Source organism: Phodopus roborovskii, unplaced genomic scaffold (assembly GCF_943737965.1).
Source record: "Phodopus roborovskii unplaced genomic scaffold, PHOROB, whole genome shotgun sequence".
NCBI classification, from domain to species: domain Eukaryota; kingdom Metazoa; phylum Chordata; class Mammalia; order Rodentia; family Cricetidae; genus Phodopus; species Phodopus roborovskii.
Window position 1 is genome coordinate 25810741 of NW_026126409.1, and position 27831 is coordinate 25838571.

General features: G+C 42.6%; 1 protein-coding gene across 1 annotated transcript in view; it reads left to right on the forward strand.

The window, feature by feature from the left end:
* Positions 1 to 3297: 3297 nt before the first annotated feature.
* The window catches only part of Fut10 (fucosyltransferase 10), a 72197-nt gene continuing 47663 nt past the window's right edge, over positions 3298 to 27831 (forward strand). Inside the window, exons 1-3 of the mRNA XM_051182232.1 lie at positions 3298 to 3361; positions 11663 to 11998; positions 16926 to 17220. Of these exons, the coding sequence (XP_051038189.1) occupies positions 11918 to 11998; positions 16926 to 17220 (376 nt within the window). The 5' untranslated portion in view covers positions 3298 to 3361; positions 11663 to 11917. The remainder of the gene's footprint in view (positions 3362 to 11662; positions 11999 to 16925; positions 17221 to 27831) is intronic.

Sequence of the window (27831 nt, forward strand, 5' to 3'; positions counted from 1 at the left end):
TTTGCAAGGTAGAATAAATTAGGAAGAGGGGCAAGGCCTGCAAGAGCCTTATCTAAAGTGGGCTAGTGTCCCTTCAAGTATACATTTAAAAAATTCTTTATTTTAGATAGTGTCTCACTATGTGGCCCATGCTGGTCTGGAACTCATCCTTCTATTTCAGGCTCCTGAGTGCTGGGATTATAGACATCTTCACAAGAACCAGATGCAATTTCGTTTTTCTTTTTTTGTTGGTTACACATACTTTTAAATCAGTGAAATACTGTAGCAAATATAAAATATATACATTTACTAAAATGTTATAAATGGAGTTCTTAATCAATCTAAGTAATAAAAACCCAGAGTTAGATATAGAGGAAAATGCTGAGAGATAAGAGAGAAGAAGCAAGTCACAGCACACCTTACCTCTTTAGCATCTCAACAGACAAGAGCTTTATCTTGTTTCCCTGCTTATATCTGTTTCTGCCCAGCTACCTCACTTCCTGTCTGTCTGTACAGACCTCCAGACCTTTATGGTTAGCTAGTGGCCAGCTCTGACCCTCAGACAGGCTTTATTTGTACAAGCAATGGATCATCACAAAATCTTACTTAAATATGATTAAATATTAAGTATTTCAAAGTAAATAGCAAATCTTTTTTAAATTATTAAAACAGATGCAATTTCATATTACTTTAATGATTACAAAAACCCTCTAAATTTTAGATCCCCTTTGGAGTAAGGCAGGTTCTTTAGACTTGGCTTTGTAGACTGCTTAGCTCAATGTCCATGTATTTAATAGGTAGCACCACAGACAGTAAGACATATTTTTCATTATTCATAAGGTTATTACTCAGGATCAGCCACATGTCCCCTAATATTCCCCATTCAGCTTCTGGAATGACTGAGCAGAAAGCGCACTATTATTTGTGTCCTTACTGGGACTCAGCATATAGTAACTAAATTTGAGCAAATAAATGAAGTGTTACTGGTCTTTTCAGCCTTTGTGCACCTCACTGTCCCAAGGCAGTGTGCCACAGTGGTCTTGTTAAAACCAGCAGCAGCAGCAGCAACAATAACTGAAAGACCCCCAAGAGACCCCAAGAGTTTGGAGCCTGTCAGGGGGAAGGTCCTTGCCCCCAAGAGACAAGACCAGACCAGTGGATGCAAGTGCAAGAGGTTGTTTATTGTTTACACAGGTACCTGTGGACGCTTCAGTCTTTCAGGGGACTGAGCGTGCCGAGGTTAAAACTCAGGCAGTTTATATAGGGTTGGGGTGGCAAGAAGAAGGCTTACAGAAGCAGAAGCATGGTTACAGGGATTTCATTGTTTCATCTAAATGTAGCAGTTGTAGTTAACCAAGGACAGTTGGTTATTTGGGTTGGGCACAAAGAATACAAAGAATTCAGTTATGACTATCTCAGCATACTGGACACTGTCCTGCTGACCTTGTTTTGGTCCAAGCTGCAGACCACAGATATCTGGTTGGCGTTGGATGAGAGCAGCACCTGGTTCCCTCCTGTACTTTTCTCATAACTTGACCTTGGCAAATTAGCAAGAGCAATTTAAACAGGCAATAAGCATAGTGGGGGTCTTTCATAACAACATAGACCACTTCCATTCCAAGCCCGGCAATGTAAGCCTTTTAACCCGGTACTCAAGAGGGCAGAGGCAGGTGGATCTCTGAGTTCCAGGTTAGTCTGGTCTAAGGAGTGAGTTGTAGGACATCCAGGAGAAGCTTTGTCTCGAAAAACAAAAACAAACAAGCAAAAACATCAACAGACCATTTCAGATGCTGTTTATTTTTTTTCCCTATTAGCCATGGCTGTGTAACATACCTCTTAAGATTTGAATGCGTACACTCTTAGTGGGTGCCCTTACCTTTTCATAGGGGGTCGAATCTCATTAGTGAGGATTGACTTAGTCACCAAGGTATCTCAGTTCCCATGGGTATCAGGAATGTGTGGGAATCCAAGACATAGAGACCATAGCAACCCTTTTCTGGGAGCCTTGATTTAACTTAATTGAAAGTTGACTTTGTGCTTCAGTCCTACAAGAGAGTGAGCACAGTGTCTGAGACTTAAAAATGTTAGGTTTCAAACATGGGACAAATGGCTGAGGTGCCTATTAAACATACAAAGCAAACCTAGCTGCCAGATTCTACCTGCATACCTCAGTCCCTACCTGTTACAGGGCCCACCTCTTTGGCACACTCAGTCCCCTGTCCTAAAACTCTGCAGCTCACAGGGCTGGGTTGCTCTTCCCTATATACTCATTTTGTACATTTGGCCCTCCTGGCTGCTACACCTGCTTCTGCCCTTTCCCCTCTCCCTTCCCCTCTCCCCACATGTCTCAGGGTCACCAAGAGTCTTCCTTTCCTGAGGGCTTTGTAAAAATGTTGTGCCTACCAGGTTTCCTCAACCTCCAAAGAAGTGACTTCTGACTCCAAAAGCAAAAGGTTTCTATTGCTAAGATCCAAACCAGCTGGGACTTCACTCTATCAGAAGGGTAAGGTGCCCGCTTACAATTGTGAAGCATTTTTAAAGGGAGGTTTGAGACTGTTAGTCTCAGCCCATAAGGTTTCCAAGATTACAGAGATTTCATAAAGTACAAAGTTTTTACAAGGCGAGATTGTTTAATGCCCCTGCAAGGTTAGGGGGTTTCCTTTCTCTAGGACCAGCAGGCTCAGTCGTCTTGTCCTTAAGATAATGGGGAGCAGGGAGAATGTACTCTCCAGTCAGAGAGTTATCTATATCTATTGGCAGAAGTGCTTGTTCTTTATGGTTTTCCCTTCTTGCCATCTTTTAGTTATTAATTTTCCCTCACAGAAAATAGTAATGTATTCTTATTTTGTGTGCATTGGTGTTTTGTCTGTGTGAGGTATTCTTATTTTGTGTGCATTGGTGTTTTGTCTGTGTGAGGTATTCTTATTTTGTGTGCATTGGTGTTTTGTCTGTGTGAGGTGTTGGATCCAGGAGTTACAGATAGCTGTGCCCTGCCATGTGGGTGCTGGGAATTGAACCCCGTCCTTTTGGAAGAGCAGCTCTAGGGGGCTTTTACAGAGAACTTTACAAACTTTCCAGGACTTGAAGATTCTAGAACACGTGGGTGAGGGGCAGTCCACAGTTTTTTTTTTTTTTGAAGCGGAGACCGCTAGCCTTTAAACACCGCATCCATGAAAACCTGGATCCGGGATTTTTCAGGCTGTATGCGGCGGGATGATCCCAGAGCTGCACCTGCCATTCCATTTCTTATTTTCCGGGTCTTCGGAGGAGCTCAGGGGCGTAAATAGAAAAATGAGGACTCTGGGGTACGCAGAGCACCCGGCAGCCTGAGGCTGGTAGAAGTACAGGGATGGGCACTTGTTTTGATGCTCACAATCCTAAGGTGAGTCTTCTGGGCAGGTGGAGACTGGGGCTCCTACTGGAGCTAGCTGGACGATACCGCTGCTCTGCGCGGAAGCGGGGTTTAAGAGGGAACAGTTTGCTGGGCCCTGGCAAAGAACCCGAGTTTTCTGGAAGAACCCCGGCATCGCTCTTCAGAGTGAGAAACTGTGGTGCAAGCTGAGGTGGCCCCTAAAAGCACAGATGGGAGCTTGTGACCCCAGAGCCTTGCGCTCGGGAGCTGGGAGGAGCAGCACGGTATTCAGAGTGTGTGATTTAGTTCTCTTTCCAGGGCGGCAGCTCAGCTTCCTTTGCAAGGCCCCAGGCAAAAGTCTCACTGCCCCGCTAGCTTGGGAACTGCCCCTGGTACTTGGGTGCTCATCTAGAAACACTTGCTGATAGAATCGTGTGCCCCAGCGAGTAGTGGTTTTCACTTTCCCGAGGTGGAAACCTCTGCAAGAGCTGATTTTGATTATGCACATACACACAAGTTGCTTTCTTAGGGTTTTTGTACCAATTTGGGGCGCTCAATATGAGATTCATTTTGTATCATAAGATACAGGACTTTGACTTTTAGTGACACTTGATCGGGACTTCCCCATCTTTGGTTAATTGCTAGCAAATTTTACACAAAATTACTTTTTCTTAGCATAACAACTCCCAACAGATTACCCCCTAACCACTGACATGATGCTCTGAAACAGCTGGTAGTCTTGGCCATAAATGAAGTGTCTTGTGTTGGGCAATGCACACAACCCAGCTAGGTCCAGTTTTGAGTAAGGCCTACAAATGTAACTTTCCTTCTCTCAGATGAAGGGCACTACTCCTCACATACTTAGGCCTGTTAGAAATGTCTAACCACAAACTAGAGTTTTGGGCCTTTTTGGTTCACCATACTCGCAGATAGAGTTCTTTCAGGTGGGGCTTGGAATGGTTTTCTGCGTTGAATAAAGCAGCCAAGGTGTTTGAATATTGGAGTTTTCATCCACCAATACAGACAGCATGGCACTTTTGCTCTTCCTCTCTTATAACTGTCTCTCAAATGTTTTCCAAGAGTGTAGTGCACAATTGGCTAACTGATGTGCCCATCAACATATCAAAGCTGATGCTGGCTGCAGGCTAGGTTCTCTCTGCAACCCTCAGTCCCACTCCTACCCTAAACTTCTGCAGCCCAGGGAATTGGGCTAGACTTTGCCTATACAACTCAGCCACTTTGGCTATGCTAGCCCTTGTGACTTCTTTGTCTCCTGGCCTTCTATCTCTCTACGTCTCCTCACATGGCTCTCGGCTCAGCTTGCCAGTCATGTTTACTCTGGACTGTCCCAGATGTCCCTGTCAATAGCTAGCCTCTCCTCATATCTACAGTAAACCTTCTCCACTACATCTAGGAGTGGCTGTGTCCTCCTTTTAGTTGTTGTTGTTGTTGTTCTTCTTCTTCTCCTTCTTCTTTTCATTCAGCGGCCTGTATCACTAGCACTCATTCTGGAGGCCAAGGCAAGAGAAGGTGATTTAGAGGCCAGCCTAGGCTATGTAGCCAGTCCCTGTCTTAGAAGAGAAAAAAAAAAACAAAACAAAACAAAACAAAAAAAAAACAAAAAACAAAAAACAAGATAAAGAACCAAAACCCATCTCTTGCCTATAAGTCAAAGATGATCAATAAGTTATGTTAAAAATTTTGAAATTGTTCTAACTCATCTGCTGGCTTCCTGCTAGATGGCAGTGTCTAATAGTGAATCAAAGACTCTATTGTTACTGTGTTATTGCTCGTTTTGCATTCTTCCAGGACAAAAGTATAGCAGTTTTCAAGTTTGTTCTTAGAAACAACATTCAGAAACCCCTCCGTAGGCTGATACCTAGGAAATAAAAGAAAAGATTATAATTTGGCCAATGTATGCATAAGTATGGCATAATACAAAAACCTTCCCAGCTTATATTTAAGTGCTTTTATACGTATGTAGAGTTGATTTTCTCAAGAAACAGCATCTTACTTGGCTTTCATCATTTTGCACCAAACACCCTCCCCCTAAGCTTCATGTTTGCCCACTTGGTCCTGGGCTTCTGGTGGTGTTTTGGGAGGTTGTAGAGCTTTTAGGAGGTGTGGCCTGGGTGATGGGAGGAGGTGACTAGGGATGGGCTTTGAGGGTGGTGTTAGCCACTGTTCTGATTTGTGGGAACACCCACCACCTGGTGCTCCTACCACCTTGGAGGGAGCTATTTTGTCCATCATCCTTCTCCAACAGGATGGACTGAAATCCTTTGAAATGGAAAGGCAAAGTGAGCCCTTCCTCCTGTAAATTGCTTTTGTCAGGGTTCTTTTTGTTTGTTTTGTTACAGTGGTGACCTTAGTGAATGTCGATAGTATTCTTGAAGTAGGATTTGGAAAAAGTAAATGTTAAGTTTATTTTAATTTACATGCTTTCTAAATACTTTAAAAAAGTATGTAAAAACTTTAGTTTTCAGAAAGAAATGCTGAATTACTAAAAAGGAAAATGGAGCTGGGACTTGGAGGTACATAACTTTAGTCTCAGCTCCCTGGAGGCAGAGGCAGTCAGAACTCTGTGAGTTCTAGCCCAGCCTGGTCTATAGAGCAAGTTCCAGGACAGCCAGAGCTACACAAAGAAACACTATCTGGAAACAAGATAAAACAAAAACAAAATCCACAAAAATAAAACAAATAATAATAATAATAATAATAATAATAATAATAATAATAATAATACCAAAAAGGAAAATGGGGCTTATCACAAAGCTCAATGGTAGATCATTTGCCTAATTAGTTAAGTCCCCAGCATCATCTTTCCTCTCATCAAAAAGTCTTGGGGGATGTCTAGGACAATGTAAGAGGTACTGGTCTTCAAAGTTGGCTCAGCAGTACAGAAAATGTAAGTTATATTCCAGGAGCGTCAGGAACACAGACCTCAAGGAAGAGACTAGGGAAGGGAGCTAGAGAAATAGAGTGGGTACACATCCATGTTCTTTTTCAGTGTTAGGGATGGGGCATAGATGGGGCATAGAGCTACAGACCCATACCCTGGCCTCTCTTTAAGATGATTTGCAAAGGTATGCACAGTCTTAGAGGCAAGACACTGTTTGCATTCTAGGACATTATATCTAGCTGAGTGGAGAATACAAGGGGATGGGACTGGGAAAAACTCCAGTTTTGGGGCTTTGAGAGCAACTACTGTAGTTATAAATGAGGAGTCTTGATGTGGCATGGTTGAAAGGAGGCAGTAAAACATGCTTGAAAATATGACACATTCCTGCCAGCCTACCATGTCATTTCTTTCTGAGGATAGCCACAGTTTAAGGGGTGTAATGGAGGTATTTGCTTGTTTTGTGTTGTGAGAGGGCCTTTTGTATGCTGCAAATATGTGTTGCTTTTATTGGTTGGTGAGACAGGGTTTCTCTGTGTTGTTCTGTCTGGCCTAGAACTCGCTCTGCAGACCAGGCTGGCCTCAAGCCTTCTGCCTCTGCCTATGGAGGGCTGGGATTAAAGGCATGCCCCACAACATAGGGATTTATGCAGTGTAAAGTGACAGTGTCTTAGAGAACCAAGCCTATTTGAGACATTAAGCATTACTGTGAGTAATTTAGGTTTGATGATTAGATTCTTCAGAAACCCCTCCCTAGTGTTATCTTTAGCCCAGTAAAAACAATGGCTATTGACTCTCCAATTGGAGAACCCATCAGAAGACTGTTGCTATTGACTCCCCACTGATAATAGAGAACCAATCAGAAGAGTCACTTTAGAGCTGTCTGTCTTCTGCCTACTTCCTACTAGTGGGGGGAAGGAGGAGGAGGGGTACACATTGAGTATCAGAATTTGTCATGGTGAATGTTGATTGTGAGAGTCATGGCATGATTGGAAATGTCATGAGGGTGTTTCCAAAAAGGCTGAGTGGAGAAGGGAAGCTTTGCTTTGAGGGCAACAACACTCTGTGTCCTGGATAAAAGGGAGGATGTGACCTGAGCACTAGCATCCATCCCTGTTTCTTGACCAAGGATACAATATGAGCAGCAACCTCACACTGTTATTTCTGTGCCTGGGAGCCAAACCTAATCATCCCTTAAGTTACTTTTGCAACATTGTTACAGGGACAAGAAAATTAGCTGTTCCAGAGTTAGATAACTCAGTGTGTCAAGCATACCAGTGGTCCTGGTTTATCACCATCATCAGAAACATGGCAGAGATCATCCCTTGGTTCAATTGCCAGCCCTGCACAGGCAAAATTTGAGGGTAGGCACCCATCTACAATCTGCTAACTTTCTTTGAGTTACTTAACTTCTGTAGAAGAAAAGAGGAATTATCTTAAGATGATGGTGCTGCTGGTTTTGGTAGAAGAGAACTGATAGGTGCTCCACTAATCCAGATCCTTTCTGCACAGCAGATGGGCAACCCTAGATAGTGTACTCAAGCCATGCAATACATTGCAGAAGCTCGGATATCAGTGTCAGGAGTTGGTTAGTCAGAGAACATTTCAGTCATTATATACTGTTACCTATAAACAGATAGAGTCCTCTGCCTTGGGAAAGAATATTATGGGGCATTGTCCTGAACGACTCAGGTTCACCCTGTAGGCAATGATGAAAGAGAAACAGGGGGGAGCCTCCTCCTCTTGGAGTGCCATTACATTGGATTTGAGGGCTTTCATGGTACTCTCTGTGGGTCCACCTGTCCTCACCAGTTGGAGGAATTCTGACTTGGTGACATGCTCCTGGTACTAGCATGGGTTAGATTGAGTGCTACTATTGTAAATGTACCCTAAGCCCTGGTGGGTTGCTGCAGAGAGTAATTCACATACTGGAGTCTGCTCTTCGGTGGTGAATATTTAATCACAGCCAGCTTCTGGAAACCTTACTGCACTCTGGATTTTGCAGTAACCTAACTTGAGGTTCCTACATGCAAGGGAATTTGTACTCTTGAATTCTTCGGTAGTTGATATAACTGATTAAAAATTGCAAAAAGGTCCACCAACTGTCCAGAGACGTTAGCTATAAATATATCTCACACTAGCTTCAGAATCTCCCTCTGCTTTCTGTTTTCCTTTCCCCTTGACTTTCTGTCCTAAAACTGCTACTGTTTCTGATGTCTCTTTCCTTTCTAGTGATCTTGGAGTCAGGTGACCTGATTTCTAGAACTATTGCTAAAAATAGGACTTCAGGCCAATTTCCTAAAATTGGTAAGGCCTATTAGTTTCATTTTTGTAATAACTGGAATTAATAGTACCTATCTTGTCTATTTTTCCAAAGTGGTTATAAGTAATATTGAATGAAGTGACCAATTTAAAACTCTTTGGAAAATGTTACAGTGTTAAATTTACTTTTAGTGATTTATATGATTGTTCATTTATTTGGTGTGGGGTGATGGAGTGGCATGTACCAGTGAGTACATGTGAAGGTCAAATGTCAGCTTTCCAGAAGTTGTTTCTAGTCTTCCACCATGAGTTCAGGGATCAAACAGATTGGTGGCTTTGCATGATCTTCTTGCTGGTCTAAAAGTGATGGAGTTTTATCCCCATCTAAGATGTTAATGTTTCACTACCTAATCTGGGTCATATTAATTATAACTATGGTAAATTGCTTTTGCACATAAAATGAAAATTTAATAATCTTTCTGTCATGCAAGGGAAAGGATGAAGTTTATTACTTATTGTGAATTCACTAAGTATTAGAAATACTTAGTCATTTTTCCTGAGTGAGGTAACCCACAACAAGAAAGACAAATATAGTATGTACTCAGTCATAAGTGGACACCAGATATAAAGCAAATGATACCCAGCCTACAGTCCACAACCCCAGAGAAGCTAGAAACCTCTTCTAGAAACAGAGGGAAGCAGATGCAGAAATCCACAGCTAACCGTTGGGTCAAGCTCCTGGAGTATAGTCGAAGTGAGGGAGGAGCGATAATATGAACAAAGGAGTCAAGACCATGATGGGGAAACCCACAGAATCAGCAGACCCAAGATAGTGAGAAATCATTTATTCAGGTCTGACATATGGGGAACCTGCATAAGACCGAACTAGATTCTCCTTAATATAGGTGGAAATGATGTGGCTGGGACAATATATGAGACCACTGGCAGTGGGCCCAAGATCTAACTAATGCACAAACTGACTTAGTGGAGCCCATTCTATATGGAGAGATACCTTGCTCAGTCTAGACACAGGGGGTGGAGAGGTGCCTTGGTCCTGCCTCAACGAGATGATGGGACAGATTAGTAGATTTCCTAGGGGAGACCTTACCCTCTCCATGGAGCAGATGTGAGGTTGGAGGAGGGAAGTAGGGGAGTGGGAGAAGAGGACAGAGGGGGTACCTGGATTAGAATGTAAAAAATAAATTAATAAAAACATTTAAAAAATAGAAATAGTCACTTTCCCCAATTTTATATTGTTTGAATGCTAGAATCTGGAACTGGAATTTGAAATGCTAGGTCCACATTTTATGTAGTTAATATGCACTAAGTAGAATCTTACAGGGCGCTTTTGAGGTTCTTAGAGTCTTTTGTTCCTTTCCTCTTTGACCCACCAGATGACAGCTGCTCTACGCAGGCTTGCTTGTTCTCTCTGTTTGCACCATTTAGTGTAGATTGTATAGTATTATTAACATTAAAAAATAGCAAAGAACACATGGTTTCAGAGCTAACTTAGTTGTAGTACTTAACAAAGTTATGATTTTATAAAATAATTTTTTGAGATATAATATGATTATATGTGTACATAATTACATTATTTTTTCCCTTACCTTTCATCCTTCTAACACCTTTCATAGATCCCCTTGCTCTCACTTAAATTCGTAGCCTCTTTTTAAAAAAATTGCTGTTATACACAACTCTGTGTGTGTGTGTATAAATATATAAATACAAACTGCTCAGTGTGTAGAATGTTACTAGCATGAATAGAGCTGACCACTTGGTATTGTATATCCAATTTCAGGGCCCTTCTGTGGGGAACACTATTTCACCTGTTCCCAGAATTCCTTGTCTGTGTTTGGGGCTCTATGAGATTTCCCCTTCCATGCTGGTGTGTACATTGGTGCTCTGTGTCATGTTTTGATAGGTAGACTTATCTATCTCACATCATGCCCACAGTAACTCTGATTAGTTGCCATTACTACTGCATTCAGAAGTGGAAGTATTGAGAGGTTAGGTTAAGCCAAATGAGATGCCGTCTTGAAGGATGGCTCTGGAGCCTGTCCACTTAGCTATTTTACTTTGGTAAATCCCATGGACAAAAGAGGAAAAAAATATATTTGATGATTTCTGAGAACAAGAATCAATGTGCTATTGAGGAAGAAGAATATCCTAAATTTACAAGTCAGTTAACAGAGGGTCTGCAGACATGGCTCAGTGGTTGGGAGTCCCTGGAGTGCACTGGAGTTCAGTTTTGAGTTCCATCGTTGGGTGGTCTACAGCCTGACCTAACTATAGTTACAGTGTGTTCAGTGCCTTCCATGACCACTGTTGGTACATGCATGCACACACGCATGCACACTTTTTAAGAGGTTTTTGTTTTTCTCTCCTGAAAAGGCTGGGAAGGTAGCTGAGTTGGTACGCTGTCCACCTCAAATACCCAAGGCCCTAGGTTTCATTTCTGATAGCTCATGAATCTGGGCATGTTGGTGGATGCCTATAATACTAGCAGTTAGGAGGTTCAGTGAGGAGTGGGGTAGGGCTTAGAGATTCGGGGCTGTCTTGGGCCACAACAGTGAGTTTGAGGCCAGCCTGGTTTCATGCAGACCTGTATCAAAAATGGCAAAAAGAGCAGCCAGTGCAGATGCATGAAGATCTTGCCCAAAGCTTTCAGAAACACTTGTTGCCCACACAACCTTGTGCTTTGTTGTACTTTCCACAAAAGACACAGCAGAAAATCCAGTAACCAGAGCTCCCCTATGAGCTGGCTGGTTTCTTTAGGTGATCACTATCCCATCTTTAACAAAAACCCGAACCTTTATTATTTATCCCCCTAGCCTTTTTGGAAGTGGTCGCGTGGTCTGATTCTTTATTCCTTTGAGACTTGTTAGGAAGTGACATCATCTAAGTAACCCTGGAATCCAGTCTTCTGATGGGGGAGAAATTAGGGAGCGATTTGAGACACGGGAGTTGATGGGGTTGCGTGGCCTTGAGCAAGTTAGGAAACCTTTCTGGTCTTAGTTGCTGCCTTTCTGAGGTGTTAGGTATGTGTATGATTAGGTATCAGGAGTTGTAAGGTGTATGATCTAAAAGGTTCATTTTAGTTTAACTTTTACGCAGTAAGCCTATGTCTATCAGCTCTGCACTGTTGCTAAAAGATTGTTCATTCATTGCAGTGTTTTTGAATGGCACTGTGTCTGAGGACCCCAGCTGCTCTGATGATGGCCTAAGAAGAACTCATGCTGTTCCCTCCCAGTCCCAAGCTGGGCCCACTCAGAAACTTGGATTTTAGTCCTTCATGGAGACCAGCTCCCAGCAGGAAATTGGCACCCAGATGGTTCCTCTGTGTGAAGTTGTCTCTGGCTGTGGGCTGACTGGAGGATACCTGGTGGTCAGGCCAGCCCTTTCTCAGTCATCCAGGACAGGGCAGCATGGTGCGGATTCAGAGGAGGAAGCTGCTGGCCTCTTGCCTGTGCATGACAGCTACTGTCTTTCTGATGGTTACACTGCAGGTACTGGGAATCTGGGCTGTGTAGAGCAGATTCATTGTTAGGCCCTCACCATCTCCTTCCTCCCCAGATCCTTTCCGCAGAGACTTCTGAGTAAATGAGGTCTGCTTAACTTTTCAGCATCATGAGCCCATGCTACACAATATAAAAGGAGGACACCCTAATTCTATTTTTCTTCTTTTCTTGTGTGTGTGTGTGTGTTTGTGTGTGTGTGTGTGTGTGTGTGTGTGTGTGTGTGTGTGTGTGTGTGTATGTGTGAGTATTTTCTGCTGTGTGGACCAGCATGATCTGGAACTCAAGATACTTCTGCTACTGATTCCAAGTGTTGGTATTAAAGGAAGGAGCCACCATGCCCACTTGGGAAAATATTTTCTTTTTAGCATTGTCTCATATAGCCCAAGCAGGCTTTAGATTTGACACATATTCAAGGATAACCTTGAACATATGATCTTTCTGCCTCTCACCTCCCAAGTGTTGTGACTATAGTCATGTTACCATGTTATTTAAAAATTGCCCTCATATAGTGTATTTTGATCATGTTTTTTCCTCTCCTCTGACTCCTCTCCAATCCTTCCACCTCCCTACCTATCCAACTTTATGTTCTTTCTCTTAAAAAAAAAAGCATGAAAACACAAAACTAAAAACAAACAAAAATAAGACAAAATAACAACAACAACAAAAATGCCAAAATGGAACAAAAAACCCACAGGAAAACAAAACAAAACAAAAACAAAGAGAGATCCTTTTTTGTTGGCACGGAGCCTGCCGTGGAATGTGGTTGATACACCCAGTGACACTCCGTGGGAGAAAACTGATTTTTTTTCTCCATTGCCAGCTTGTATCAGTTTTAGATAGCTTCTTGGATAGGGATGGGAGCCAGTGTCCAGTCTACTGTTTCAGTGCTGGGACACCATTTACTTGAATCTGTGCAGGTCCTGTGCCTGCTGCCATGATCTCTGCGAGTTCATGTGTGCTTCACTATTGTTGTGTCTGGAAGGCACTGTTTGTTTAGAGTCATCGATTACCTCTGGCTCTTATAATCTTTCTGTCTCCCCTTCCATGAAGATCCTGATTACTGAGGAGAGGTTTGATAAAGACATCCCATTTAAAACTCTTTGCATGTTGTCCAGTTGTGAGTCTCTGTGTTGATTCATGTATACTGTAAGAAGAAGCTTCTCTAATCTGGGCTGAGTGAAGCACTGATCTATGGATATAACAGAATGGCACTAGGAGTCATTTTACTATTATGTTCCTTTAGTAGGACAATATTATTTATAGTTTTCCCCGTAGGCCCATGCCCTATCTCGTCTGATGTTTTCGGACACCCTAGCAGTTCTATCTCATGGAGTTGCATTGAAATCCAATCAAAAAGTGATTGGTTACTGCCATGACACATGTGCCACTGTTGTATGAGTGTACCCTGTTGTAGGTTGCAGGGTTTGTTGCTGGCTGATCTTGATCATTGCCTTTCTCCTCTGATGGTGTGCAGAGTACCTTCTACCACCATGAATGCTACCCAATAGGGGTGAAGCTTTCTAGTTGATCACCAGATGGATGTCTCAGTGTTCAGTGACATAAGTAAGTAGTCCTTTCAGCAATAGGGCCTCACTGTCAGTTTGTGGAGAGCAACCAATAGCCTTGATAATAGCCTGGGGCCAACTCTATACAGCCTTCTTCTCTTTGCTTTTGTTGCTATCAGAGGCCAGGTACATCTGCTAAAACACAGTTGTCAAGCCAGGAACACAGATGCAGGTTCCAGGAACAGCCCAGGCCCAAATATCACCTTGGCCCTGGGTGGCAATTGAGCCACTCACCTCAGCCTGCTCCATTCCTCTCTCACCTCTTCAGATATGCCTGTCCACAGGATATGAAAACCATCCCATGTGTCTGTCTTTCTCCCTCTCCCTCTCCCCACCTTACCACACCATACCATACCTCTGCTCACTCTAATAGTGCCCATGTGGCTGGTGCTGCAAGGTGCTAGGTGGGCCCATGTTTTTTCCTCAGAGCTTGGGGTAGATAGCCCCAGAGATGTGTTTGGGTCTCCTGGTCCCACTTAGTTTGCCATTATGCTGTGCTGGGCCATGCTTCCTCATCACAAAGAGGTCATTATAGTACCGGACACCTGGTACAGATAGGCTCTTGGTTGGTGCATTTGATTGAGTTCCACATGGCGTGGGATAGGCATGGTGCTGGAGTCCGCTGGTGGGCTGGGGTTAGAATCCCCCAGTATGTTTTACTAACAAATATAGATCATTTTTCTTTTTGAGACTGCATTGATCTGTCCCTGTCCCTGTCTCATCTGCCCAGGATAACTTCTGACATACTGTCCTCATGTTCTAGACTCTTTGTCCTGAATGCTGGGATTGTGAGTGTGCTCCCTACATCAACCAGATAGACTTCAAATGATTTATTTAGTGTGTGTGTGTATGTGTGCAAGCACGTGTGCATGTCTGTGCAAGTGTGCCTTATTTGTATGGGTTCCTACAGAGATTAAAAGTGGGTTTCAGATCTTATAGAGCTATAGTTGAAGGCAGTTTTGGACTATCTAATATGGGTGCTGGGAACCAAACTCAGGTCTTCTAGAAGAGCAGTAAGTGTACTTAATCACTGAGCCATGACCATATAACCACATGACTGCTGTCTCACCTGCTGCAGTGAACCATGTTTCTCAGTTCCCTCTGTAGTAGACATGTTAGATTTCTCCCAGAGAAGCCCTTTATAGTGGTATTCTGAATCTGCAGCGTGCTAGGCTTTCTTTTGAGCCACCAACCAGCTACCAGGTCACAACATGGAGACTAAATATTAGTTTTGAATGCGCAGCCTTATCTTATGCTTGGTTTTTGCTAGCTCTTATAACTTAATCTGTTTATTTTCATATATATTTTGTCTTGGGGCCTGCCTGCCTGCCTGCCTCCTTCCCTCCCTCTCTCCCTCCTTGCCTCTATTCTTCTGCCCTTCCTTATATTGTGCTCCATCAATCTGCCTGGCAGCTTCCTGGCTGGATGGCTGGCTGGCCTTGGGTGTCTCCCTCCATTTCTACCTCTTTCTCTCCCCCTCCTTCTCTCCCATTCTTCTCAAGCTTAGATTTATCCTCCTCTCTATTCTCTCTGCTTGCCAGCCCCACTTATCTGTCTCAGGTCATTCAGCTTTTATTAGGCCAGTCAGGTGCCTTAGGCAGGCAAGGTAAAATAAATGCAACAGGTCTTTATGTCATTAAACAAATGCAGCATAAACAAATGTAACAAACCTTTACATAGTTAACAAAGGTAGCATAAACAAATGGAACACATCTTTGACTACTTAAAATAATATTCTACAACACTACAGTAAACACATCCCCATTCATTGCATTTGTCTGGCAAATCTCAAGTTTTGCATTTGTATTTTATTTTGTGTTGTCTGGGAGGTTTCTCCCATTTTTATTCCATGTCTTGGATATGTTGAAGAAACTGGTGTATTTGTCCTTTGGATGGTGGATTTGGCTGATCTTATCCTTAAGGTTTTGCTTCATGTCCTTCTACCTCTCATATTTCCTACAACCTGACAATGACATCTAGGGATAAATACATATTAAGAGCAGAAACAGCTCTCCTTAAAACTGCCTCTATTATTTATAAATGAACTTAAACTTCATACAGGAGACATGGGTGAGACATGTATCGAAGTTTGATCTCATGGAGTTTTGACAGCCTTTTTCTTTTTGCACATTAGTAGGAAGGAAGGTCAAATAAAGAGAGGGCCTGGAGCCGTAAATGAACTTGCTCCCATGAAGTTTTTGGGGAAGAGCCACATTATGACATTATAAAAATGCTGAGGAAGCTCTTGGCAAGGGCTGACTTAGTGTAGGTCACTTAAAGCTAATGTATTTTTTTTTTTTTATTCTCCTGGAATAGCATTTGGCTTTCATAGAGAAGGTCTTAACGTCTTAGTTGGCATGGGTACTTTTGAGAATCTAGTTAAAATTTTACCCTTTCCTTAGGGAGTTATAGACTTCAGGTATGCATGGTGGTCAGTGGCCCTTTTCTCACACCAGGAATAACAAGCCCATTAAAAAGGAGCTGCCCTTGGCTGCTGGGTGTGTGTCCTTTTGTAGAAGACTTAGTGCCATTGTAATGGAACTGGGCTATCTTAGGGGTGAGTTGCTGATAAAAAGATGCTTCTCTCTCTCTCTTTCCTATTTTGGGATAAGATCTCACTATGTATCTCATGTTGACCATGAACTTGGTATCTTACTGCCTTAGCCTCTTCAGCACTAGGATTGCATGTATATGCTACAACTCTGGCTCTAAAATAATCTCTGGTGGATGGCATGTGCCTGGATGAAGTCCATGGCTTTGAGCATAGTGGGTAAGCATACCAGCACTAAGTTACACCCCAGCCCTTCCTTCCCTTTCCTTCTCTTGGCCTCTAGAACTATGAGAAACACATGTTTATTCTTTAAGATTATCAACCTGGGGTATTCTGTTATAGCAGCGCCTGAGGAACAAGACAGAAGATTATCCAGAATCATCCACAGGAGTCGAAGGCAATGACACAAGTCATTAAAAGCAGAGAACTTTCCCTGGATGCTGTCACAGAGAGAGGCAGTGTCAGGAGTGAGAGAAGTGGTATTGATAGATATAAAGATTGGAAATGGGTTACAAGCCAAATAAATATTGTGAACTATTCCTAAAAGATAGAAAGAGCAAGAGGGTGGACTGTCCCTTAGGGCCTGTAGGAGTGTCCATATGCTGGCCCTTTGATTGTAGACTGTCCGCCCATGCCTAGCTCCTGACCTCCAGAAGTGTATGGTTTAAGTGTTATTTTAAAGGCGGTTTGGTACATTGTTACAGAAGACCGGCAGGAAGCTAAATTCATCACAACAACGGGAGTTGTGCCAGGGGAAATGGAAAAATCAGTTCCTGATAATGGTTGTCTTCACTTTCAGGTAGTGGTCGAACTTGGAAAATTTGAAAGGAAGAAGCTTAAAAATGCCAATCTGCAAGATGGACACAAGAAAGTCGAGGAAGAGTCTAACTATCTCAATCCATTTCCTAAAAAGGAAGCACTAGCCTTAGATGTGAGAAATGTGGTGGATATTGGGAGCTACCCGATTGTGCTGTGGTGGTCCCCCTTGACTGGAGAGAATGGCAGGCTTGGCCAGTGTGGGGCAGATGCTTGCTTCTTTACCATCAACCGGACCTTCCAGCACCATCATATGACCAAGGCCTTCCTCTTCTATGGTGAGTTGGGCTTCTCCTTCCTTTCACTTGTTAATGTCTTGTTCAAAGTGAGTTACTGCTCACCACGTGAGGCCAGAGCTCTCTCTGAACATGTGTTAGGACACTTGATTTCTTCAGTGTTGGTTATGTTGAAGGCCTGAGGCATTTAGCAAATATCAGATAATCCTGGCCAACTGTGCTGGTTTGCATGAGAATGGCCCCTGTAGGCTCATATGTTTGAATGGGTTGGTGAACTAGTTTAGGAAGGTTTAGGAGGTATGACCTTGTTAGAGGAGGTTTGCGTTGGGGGTGGGCTTTGAGGTTTCAAAAGCCTGTGCCAGGCTCACTGTCCCCTGTCTTTGCCTGATGCCTGCAGAGCAGGATATATGCTCTTAGCTCCCCCTGCAGCACCATGTCTGCTGCCTGCCACTGTACTTTCCACACTGATGGGCATGGATTCACCCTCCGAAACTGTAAACAATCTTCCAATTAAACGCTGCCTTTTATAAGCTGCCAGGGTGTAGTTGGTTGTTTTTACTCTTTACTCTTTGGGGAGCTCACCACCCAGCTCCCAAATAAATACACACAGAGACTTACTATTACTTATGAATGCCCGGCCCTAGCTTGGCTTGTTTCTTGCCAGCTTTTCTTAACTTAAATTATCCCCTCTACCTTTTGCCTCTGGGTTTTTACCTTTCTCTGTTTCTGTATATCTTTTCTTTACTTTTTACTCCATGTCTAGCTGTGTGACTGCGTGGCTAGCCTTTTGTTTTCTTACTCCTTGATCTTTTTCTCCCCAGATTTCTCCTCCAATTTATTATCTCTGCCTGTCAGCACCACTTATCTTTTCTCCTGCCTTGCTGTTGGTCGTTTAGCTCTTTATTAAACCAGTCAGGTGTTTTAGACAGGCAAAGTAACACAGTTTACAAGTTAAAGAAATGCACCATAAAATAGTACAACACATCTTTGTATAACACATCTTTGCATCATTAGACCAATGTTCCACAGCATAAACAAACATAACACATCTTAAAATAATAGTCTGCAAAATTGTTGGAAGTCAAAAAGCTTGGACTTGGATATTTTTTTTCTTTTTTTAATTGGATTAAGGATGCTCAATCTGTATTAACAATCCTGACCTTGATGATGGATTCTTTACTACATGTGGATGTGGTCAGAGTGAGGTCTGGCTCTTCAGTGCCATGCTGCAGCTTGATTGTTCTGAGAGTAGACCAAAGGCCACAGAACAGTTTGAGTGCTTGTTCTGAACATCTAATTTCAGATCACACTGAAGGTGTGATATAATTTAGATGTGAAGTTATATTTTTAAAGTCCTTCCAAAATCCAAATGTTGTGAATTCAGAAACCCATGTTGTACAGGTATTGATGAGAAACTGTGATTAGCTATTTGTGTGGTGTTTCAATATGAAGCAAGATTAAATACTGAGTTTAATTAATTTCCTTTCTTGTTTTTTCCTTCTTGAGACAGAGTTTCATGATGTGGCTCAGGCTGGCCTCCTCCTGTTTCAGTTTCTTGCCTGTTGGGATTGTAGCCATGAATTGAAACGCTTGGTTTAATTTCCATCAGATTTAACAACACTGTAGCAGTCTTCCAAACTTGATAAAGAAAACATCATAATTAGAACTGTATGATTCTGTAGTGTGTGTTGAATATGTCTGTGTTTATGTGGGCCTGTGTATATGCATGTTTATGTCTATGTGGGTACATGCATGTGTGTGTATGTACCTCTGCATGGAGAGGCCAGAGATCAACCTTGGATGTCATTCCTCAGGAACCATCCATCTTGAGTTTTGTGTCAAGGTCTTTCACTGGGACCCAGGGCTTACCAATTAGGTCCAGGTGGCTGGACAGTGAGCCTGGATCTTTTTGTCTCTGTCTCTGGGATTACAAGTATGGGCCACCATATCTCTCTTTTTCATGTAAGTGCTGGGGATGAACCTCAGGTACTTCTGCTGAATCTTTATTTACTTATTTCTGCTGAGGGCTGAACCCAGAGCCTCGTGTATGCTTATTAAGAGTTTCATCACTGACCTTTGACCTTTGCCTACAATTTCTGAAACATAAAAAATACTGAATATTGTGGATGCTATTAGGAATCTCTAGTAGATATTTATTTAAACACGCCAGTGCCTTCTGCCCAGGGAAACAAATTGAGCACCTATGTCTTCCAATACACACACACACACATACACACACACACACACACACCCATTGTGCATAGTGTGCTTTTACCTCATTCTCCCTCTCAGGCAATGTATGGAACCTTCTTGCTTTTATCAGTTAAAATGAAGTAATGATTGCTTTGATGGGTGACTGTTTTGTCCCATTGTGGAAGGAATGAAAATAACTGGTTGGTGAAAGCCAGTGAAGCAGGACTCTGCTTGGTGACTGTCCAGGACTTAATGCCCCACACTTAATTTTCTAGTCAGGCTGGGATCTGTGGTTTTTCAGGGGGTTGCCTCACCTTCATCTGGCTTCCTGGCATGCTAACGGTATGCGTCTGACTGTCATCATACCTTAGGTCTCTAACTTGCCAATACTCTTATTGAAAATCAAGTGCCAAGTGGTTTTTTGATTTTTTTTTTTTGTTAGTGTGCCATTCAAGGCTCCATGGGTCTAATTCAGTCTTTCATGCTTAATCATTGATTCTACTAGCTACACATGAGTATAAAGGTGAGACTGGAACAGCAACTATCCTGGGTGAGCAACACAAATGTTTGTGGATTGGCATCATCCTTTTTTCAGTCTTTGTATCCTAAAGCATTTGTCTGTATTTTTCTTGTCAGAAAAATCTAGTGCATAGCCTGTATTTGGTTGGCAATGTAGACAAACAGTAGTTTTGATGATACCCAGTATACAGAAGGCTGGTTGACGTCTGGTCCCTTAGAGCAGTTGTTCTCAACCTGTGGGTCTCAACCCCATTGTGAGTTTAATGGCCATTTCACAGAGGTCACCTAAGACCATCCTGCATACCACACACATACATTATGATTTATAATAGTAGCAAAATTACAGGTATGAAGTAGTAACAAAAATAATTTTATGGTTGGCGGCCACCATAACATGAACTATATTAAAGTCTTGCAGCATTAGGAAGGTTGAGAATCACTGTGTATTAGAGGAATGTCCAAAGATCTTGGGGGGGTTTCTGAGGCAGGAGAGAGCATCCAAAAATGTTTTCTGAGGCTTCCTTCATGAAATAGGAACGGGACGAGGGGCGGCAGCTCAGTGGGAGAACATGTGCTTTGTCTATGTGAAGTTCTATGCATCCAATCCCCTGAAGAGAAACAACACATCCAGATAAAGTAGGAGGAATCTGAAGTTGCCCTTTAGGGATTGTACTAGGGACCCTATTGCTGTGAAGAGACACCATGACCACTGCAACTCTTATATAGGAAAGCATTTAATTGGGGCTGGCTTACAGTTACAGAGGTTTGTTTAGTTCATTGTCTTCATGGTGAGAAGCATGGGGGCATGCAGGCAGACATGGTGCTGGGAAAGGTGATATGAGTTCTATATCATAATCTGCAGGCAGCAGGAAGAGACTGTGAGCCACTAGGCAGGCAGGCTTAAGCTTATGAGACCTCAAAGCCCACCCCCATAGTGACACGCTTCCTCCAACAAGGCCACACCAACTCCAATAAGACCATACCTCCCAATAGTGCCACTCCCTATGGGGGCCATACTTATTTAAACCACCACAGGTATTTTAGGATTTGATAACATGGGATGTGGAGGAAGAAAATGGAGTGTATTTTCTGAGACATACAACAAAGAGGTCTAGATAAGAAAGAGATAGGATTGAAGGTCACAATGGGACCAAGCAAAGATGTTGGTGATGATTTTGCATCCAGTAGGAGGATGGGGGTGGGGAAATCACTGACAGCTGAACATCCCCTGTAAGAGTCAGATGAGAGGAATGGATAGAAAAACCCCAGCTAAGATCTGTGGGTGTGGCTCACTAGTAGAGCACTTGCCTAGCATGCACAAGATCCTAACTTTAGTTCCTAGCTGCTCAAAAGTCATTTCAAGGAGAAGAGTTATTGACCAGCCCTGGTTCCTCTCCATCAGGGGAACTTCCTCCTCTGAATGCCCATCTACTATCTTCCAAGCACAGTGCTAACTGTGTGTAGCAGAGAGGGTGATGGCAAGGTAAAATAAAACAGAGAAAAGATGGCTATAATCAACTGAAGACTATACTCTGTAACCCATCCCCATATTTTAAGTAGACTTTCTGTTTCTATTCAGACAATTAGCTGTGTTTAATGCATAGAAATGCAGCTGTGGAGCTCTGTTGAGACTTTTCAATGATTCGAATCTCATTAAAATCTCAGGTCTTGGAGCTGGAGAGATAGGTGGCTTAGCAGTTAAGGACAAAGCTGTTCTTGGAGAGGTTATTGTCAGGATTTATAGGAGTATAACTCAAGATTGCAGTTACAGCTCAGTTCACAGCGAACTTAAAACTACATCATGTCACCATTACACAGGGTTTTCTCTTGGATTGGTCAAATTTCCCAGTGAGCATCTATGACCTAGTCAGCTTTAACCATCAACTTGACATAGTCTAGAGTCACCTGAGAAGGGTATCTCAATTGGGAGAGTGTCCAGATTAGACTGGTATGTCTAAGGGGAATTATCTTGATGGTAGGGTTGTAATTGATATAGGAGTGCCTACCTCACTGTGGCAGCATCATTTCCATGGCAGGTGTCCTGGTTCATACAGGACCAGTAGCAGCAAGCAGCATTCACCCATTCACCCGTGGTTTTTGCCTCAGGCTCCTGCTTGAGTTCCGCATTTAATGTCCATCAACAAAGTTGCTTTTGTTCAGAGTAGTTTGTGTGTGTGTGTGTGTGTGTGTGTGTGTGTGTCTGTGTGTGTGTATGTGTTTAATCACAGCAATAGAAATCAGACTGGATGAGGGTCCTCAAAAGGTAACACGAGAATGACAACCTTCTGGGACTTGAGTTGGAAAAGGCAGCTGAGCTGTTAATATCTAGTCTGTAAACTAATTATTTCTTCAGTATGATATTCTAATCTCAACTAAGCTTTGTGTCTGCAGCCCAAATATCCCATTGTTTTTCTAGGAGTTATGGAGGGAAGGAACCCTTGCTTATCTATGTGGTCTGTCTGACAAGGAAATAGAAACTGACACTCAAGTCTTGAAGGGGTAGTGATCTCAGGCTTGTGGCAGTAAGGAGTGGGGGTGGGGAGGACACCAATGTCAGTGCACTGCCTGATAAAACTGGTGTTTGATCATTAAAGGCTTGTAATTTAATTGGGCTGAAATAAAACTGTAATTGACAAAGTCATTTTGTCTTTAGAGATAGCTCAGCACAAAGGCAGTAACAAAAGTTACAAGCAAATTAACAGCTCCCTGGCTTCTTTTGCTTTGAGGAACAGCGTAACATGTAAAGGATTTAGTGTTTCTTACAGCTAAGAAACAGCTTTCCTTTCATTAAAAACAGAACAAAACAAGAAACTATCTGTTAATGTTACTTGACTTTTAATCTTCCTAGTTAAAAGAAAATCACAGTCATGTGATACGAGGATATAACATTATTCATTATAAGGGCTGACCAGCCAGGAAGGAGTCCCAGCTTCCTTCTGAGCGAGCATTCTGGTCTGGCCTGGCACGTGAGAACTGGAGAATGGAAGGAAGGGCCAAGCTACCTGAGAATCTGACCTAGTTTCTTGAGTTAACTTTACAATCTGAAAGAAAGCAGGGATGAATGCCCATCCCTGGCTCTTCTTTTCCAATGGCAGTGGGAGGCAGCAAAGCCAGTGGCGTCCAAGACTGCAAGTCAGCAGTTTGGGCATGTGGAAAGTCTGGCTCCTTCAGTTATAGGCAGATGCTCAGAAGGCTGGAAGTCCCCCGAGACAGGCTGGGGGTTCTGTCATCCGCACAGACAGCTGCTTCTTATTAACACAGATTACAAGTGTAGCGTTAGTCTGTTTCTCTTCTAAGAGAAATCATACTAGGGATCTGGAGAGATGACACTAACTGCTTTTGAGGACTTGGATTAATTTCCCAGCTCTCACCTGGCAGCCCATAGCTATCTGTAACTCAAGTTGCAGGGGATCCAGCACTCATGCAGGCAAAATACTCATACAGATAAAGCAGAATAAATACGTCTAAAATCCAAACTCAGTGTAGACCTATAGAGTAAGAGCAGCAGGGCCTTGCCTTCACAGGTCTTTGTTTGCAGTTGGATTTGTCCTGTGTGGATTATTCTGCAGTATAGATTCCAGGGGCCTTTGAGAAGTGTGAGTGCTTGGAAGCAGAGTCACTGCTGTGGCATGGTCTGCCAGCATTTGTCACAATGGCCTTGTGCCATACACTGTGGCATGTGCTGGAACTCCCTTGAAATACTGAAAAGTGTGATGATCAGTAAGAAACACTGCCCCTATGATGCAAGCAGCTATGGGTGCTGACCCTGGAAGTGAAGACAAAGGTCATATGTCTTAAGAGACAGTAGTATGGGATGGACACATGGCTCAGCAGTTAATATCATTGGCTGCTCTCCCAGAGGGCTAGGTTCAATTACCAGCAGCCACATGATACTTTGCAGCTGTCTAACTCCAGTTTCAGGGGATCCGATGCCCTCTTCTGGCCTCTGTGGCACCAGGCACACACATGGTGCCCAGACATGCATGCAGCCAAAACATCCATCCCCATCTAGAAAAAACAAACAAACAAACAAACAAACAAACAAACAAACAAACAGGATTTATTAGACAGGCAATAGCCATTTTAAATAATAAAGAGTAGAAAAGTGAACTATGTTAGTGGTCTGGTATGGATGAAATAGTCCATGGAGTTCTAATTTTCAAGGAAATATCAGACAGTGATATTTGTGTCAGGTGTTAGTCACATAAGGTAAAGTTTATGAAACATGGGTGGGGTGCCACCAGATAGGGGGTACATCTTAGAATTCTGATTTGTTAAAGATGCTGTGAGAAAGCATCAATGTTTTAAGCAGGGATGGCATGATTGGATATTTAGTTATTCATGTAATTCTTTTGTTTTTGAGACAGGATCTCACTGTGTAGCCCAGGCTAGCCTGACACTCATGATCTTTGTCCTGTCTCCTAAGTGTTAGGATGTACAGCACCATGACCAGTATTTTATTTTGTTTGGCTTTGATTTATGTGTCTTCCTGGAAAACAAACTGAAATGTGGTTCAGAACAAATGTTGGTGAGGGTTCCCTAGATGAGGGTGGTGTCAGTGGAGAAGAAATACCGGAAAGTTTGGAGATGTGAGTGGAGTTAAATTTATGTCTTGATGACTAGTTATCTGTGTAGAAAGAGAAAAATTAACAGCTTATTCATTTAATTCCTTGGCTTGATAGGCAATCTGTCCTTATTTTTCCAACTTACCATAATCATGATGTGTAAAAATGTCGATCAAGGGAGCTGGAGAGATGGCTCAGAGGTTAAGAGCACTGGCTGCTTGCTCTTCCAGAGGTCCTGAGTTCAATTCCCAGCAACTACATGGTGGCTCCCAGCCATCTATAATGAGATCTGGTGCTCTCCTCTGATGTGTAAGCGTACATGCAGACAGAACACTGTGTACATGAAAAATAAATCTTAATAAAAAAGAAAAGCAGCCAGGCAGTGGTAGCACACTCCTTAAAAATATTAGTTCAGTTATTCTCCTCCTTCCTGGCAGGTAAAAATGTCAATAAAGCATCAATCACTAAGTATTAATTTCTATAGGCCTGTTCATACTTAATCTATAAAATCAGGGAGATAGACCTTCTCACCCAGAGAGGAAGAACATCACCTGGGAGAATGGTTTCAAGGTTTTACTTTAAGATTGCTTTGATCTGGTTTTCTTTTATGCCTAGTGTATGGGAGCTCTTGGGAGAAACTGCATTGGTCTCCAGAAAGTGCACTTGCACTTCCTTTCCTCCTATAGTTGAGTGTCACATGAGCAAATTTGACAGCATCATCTGCACACTGATGCCTTTTTTCTGGCTTACTGTGCATCCTTGCCTGCATCCTTCCAAAGGTGTCTCAGGCTATTTAGACAAGACTATTGCTGAGCCTCACAGCTCACTGGTAACACTGCTTATAAAAATATCCAGCAGCAAATGGAAGGTGATGCTCCTCACTGTGCACCCATTTTCATTTTCCTACTATCCCAGTACTGTCCAAACATAAAGGTCATCATTTATGGTCAGAATCCTTTTCTTGTATCTATAAGACTTTTCTAGCATGCAGAAGGCATAGTGAACACTTGTATGGCTGTGTGAAGTCATTGATGGGGACCATGTGCCCTTTACCGAGACTCTGGTGTGGACAGCCAAGAAATGCCATATTGGCTCAGAGTTCCATCAACACTGATACAGTTTTCTCAACTGAGGAGCATATTGGGTAGATACTCAACAGCAGATCACTTTCTCTTTAATTTATATGCCCTACATTTTCCTGGAAAATTCAATGTATATTCCTGGGAAATTGAAAATAATACTACTCACATTTAAACTATTTTTATTAATTCTTTGATAAATTTAAATTTATACAATGTATTTTTAATCATATTCATCCAGATGTGATGATTTTTTTTTCCTGAGACAAGATTTCTCTGTGTATCAGTCCTGGCTGTCCTGAAACTATTTGGTAGATCAGTCTGGCCTCGAACTCACTGAGCCACCACCGACTGACTGATGTGATGCATTTCTATGTGGTATTTTTAAAACAGCTCTTTCTTTTTGTCTTGATAACAGGCTGAGTTGGGCAGATCTTGCCGTTTCTTAGCTGATGATTTGCTCTTGAGATACTAGAATATGAAGGGTTAATTTAGACACCATAGCTTGGATCTTAATTTTATGAAATACAGTAAAGTCAGTCTTATGGGCACCCTGAAGTGTCACATACTAACTGGGTACCGGACCAAATTGTAATCTGGATCCCTCTTCCAGTGCTTCTGAGATCGCAGCTTCTCTTCCTCACTTGCTAATATAGGGAGTCTAGAGAATTAGTTCCTACCGAAAGAGGGAAGACCACAGTAGTAAAGTGAAGTCATAATTTCCAGTTCTTCTTCCCATGGCCACAGGCAATTCCTCTTCTATACTCAAAGTTCCAGCTGAGCCGTCTCTGTCCTCTTGCTAGTCTCTACTCAACCCTCAGCATTCTTTGCATTCTAGATCTTGCCTATTTTTCCCAGACTCCACCATTGTAAAATTGCCCATACTGCTGAATAAGATCAAGGTGTCTGCTGTGCTCATTCTAGTGTTTGTGACAGGGATGAGTCTCCACCTACCCAGAATTCCTGGCTTCTCGCCTTTTTTTTTTTTTTTTTGGTTTGACTTGCAAGTTCACCATTGTCTAGCTGGAACTCTGTGTTGGAATTCATCACCACTCACTGCAAGGCCTGGTTTCTCAGTCTAGTTGTCCTCCTTAGGATGGTGGTTTATGAACCCATCAGCCTAAATGCCCACTCGGAACAGCAATTTAAAATTTATATTATGCTCTTCTTACATAAAAAGAAAAATAATTTGTATCTGACAAGTGTTTCAATGTTTGTGTGCTTGGGCATGTGGAAGGTGTAGTAGATAGACAATTGTATGCATATATGGAGTCACTGATGGTGACCGACTGTGGGTCCTGTACAGAGTCCCCAGCATAGATGATAAGAGAAACATTGAGTTCCCATTGGTGCTGATGTGATTTCCTCATGTGGGAGTAATAATGGGGAGATACTCAACAACAGACCACTTTCCTATCATTTATGCAGTCATACACCCCTGGAAAATTGAATATAAATTGAAAATAGGGAAGAGGTAGAAGCCTTGGAGTTGATACCTAAGATTAGGCTAGATTCCAGGTTCAGCTAATTAAAAACAAGCCTTTTAAGCATCCTCCATGCAATGGGATATGGACATTTATTCTCTGGGTTGTACTGAGATTTGCAAGATTGCTGGTCTCCCTGGACCTCTCACATAGGTGACAGTAGCAACTACAAATCACTGTAAGAAACATGGTCCCATTTCACCACTCTTAAAAAAAAAATCTCACAAGCTGCCCAAGGAATCTCACTCCCTCAACTCCCAAGGGGCTCCCTGAGGTTCCTAGTGTTGGAGGTGAGGTTTAATGAACAGTATTTAGAGCATGGGAACCCTGCATAAGTGTGTAATGTTCTCACTATACGAGAGGCTTATTTGAGGAGTGAATGTGTTATAAAAGTGGGCTCCTCCTCCTCTCTCTCCTGCATGCCCTCACATGTATGCCATGATGCCCTTCACAATGTACTGAGCAAACATTGGGCCCCTTCTTAAACTCCAAAAATTTTAGAAAAAAGTTGATTTTCCTCATAATTTTCTAGTTTGGGTATTCCATTATAGCAGCAGAAAATGAACTAAGGCAAGTTCTTGCTTACTGTTGAGAGTTATAGGTGACCCAGGCTGAAGGCCCAAGTACAACATACCTCTTTACTGCAGATATCTTTTCTGCCTGCCTGCCTGCCTCCCTCCCTCCCTTCCTCCCTCCCTCCCTCCCTTCCTCTCTCCCTCCCTCCCTCCCTTCCATCCTTCCACATTCCAATCACAGTTTCCTTTCCATTGTCTTTTCCTAGTCCCTCCTCTTCTCTGCCCCCTCCCCCTATTC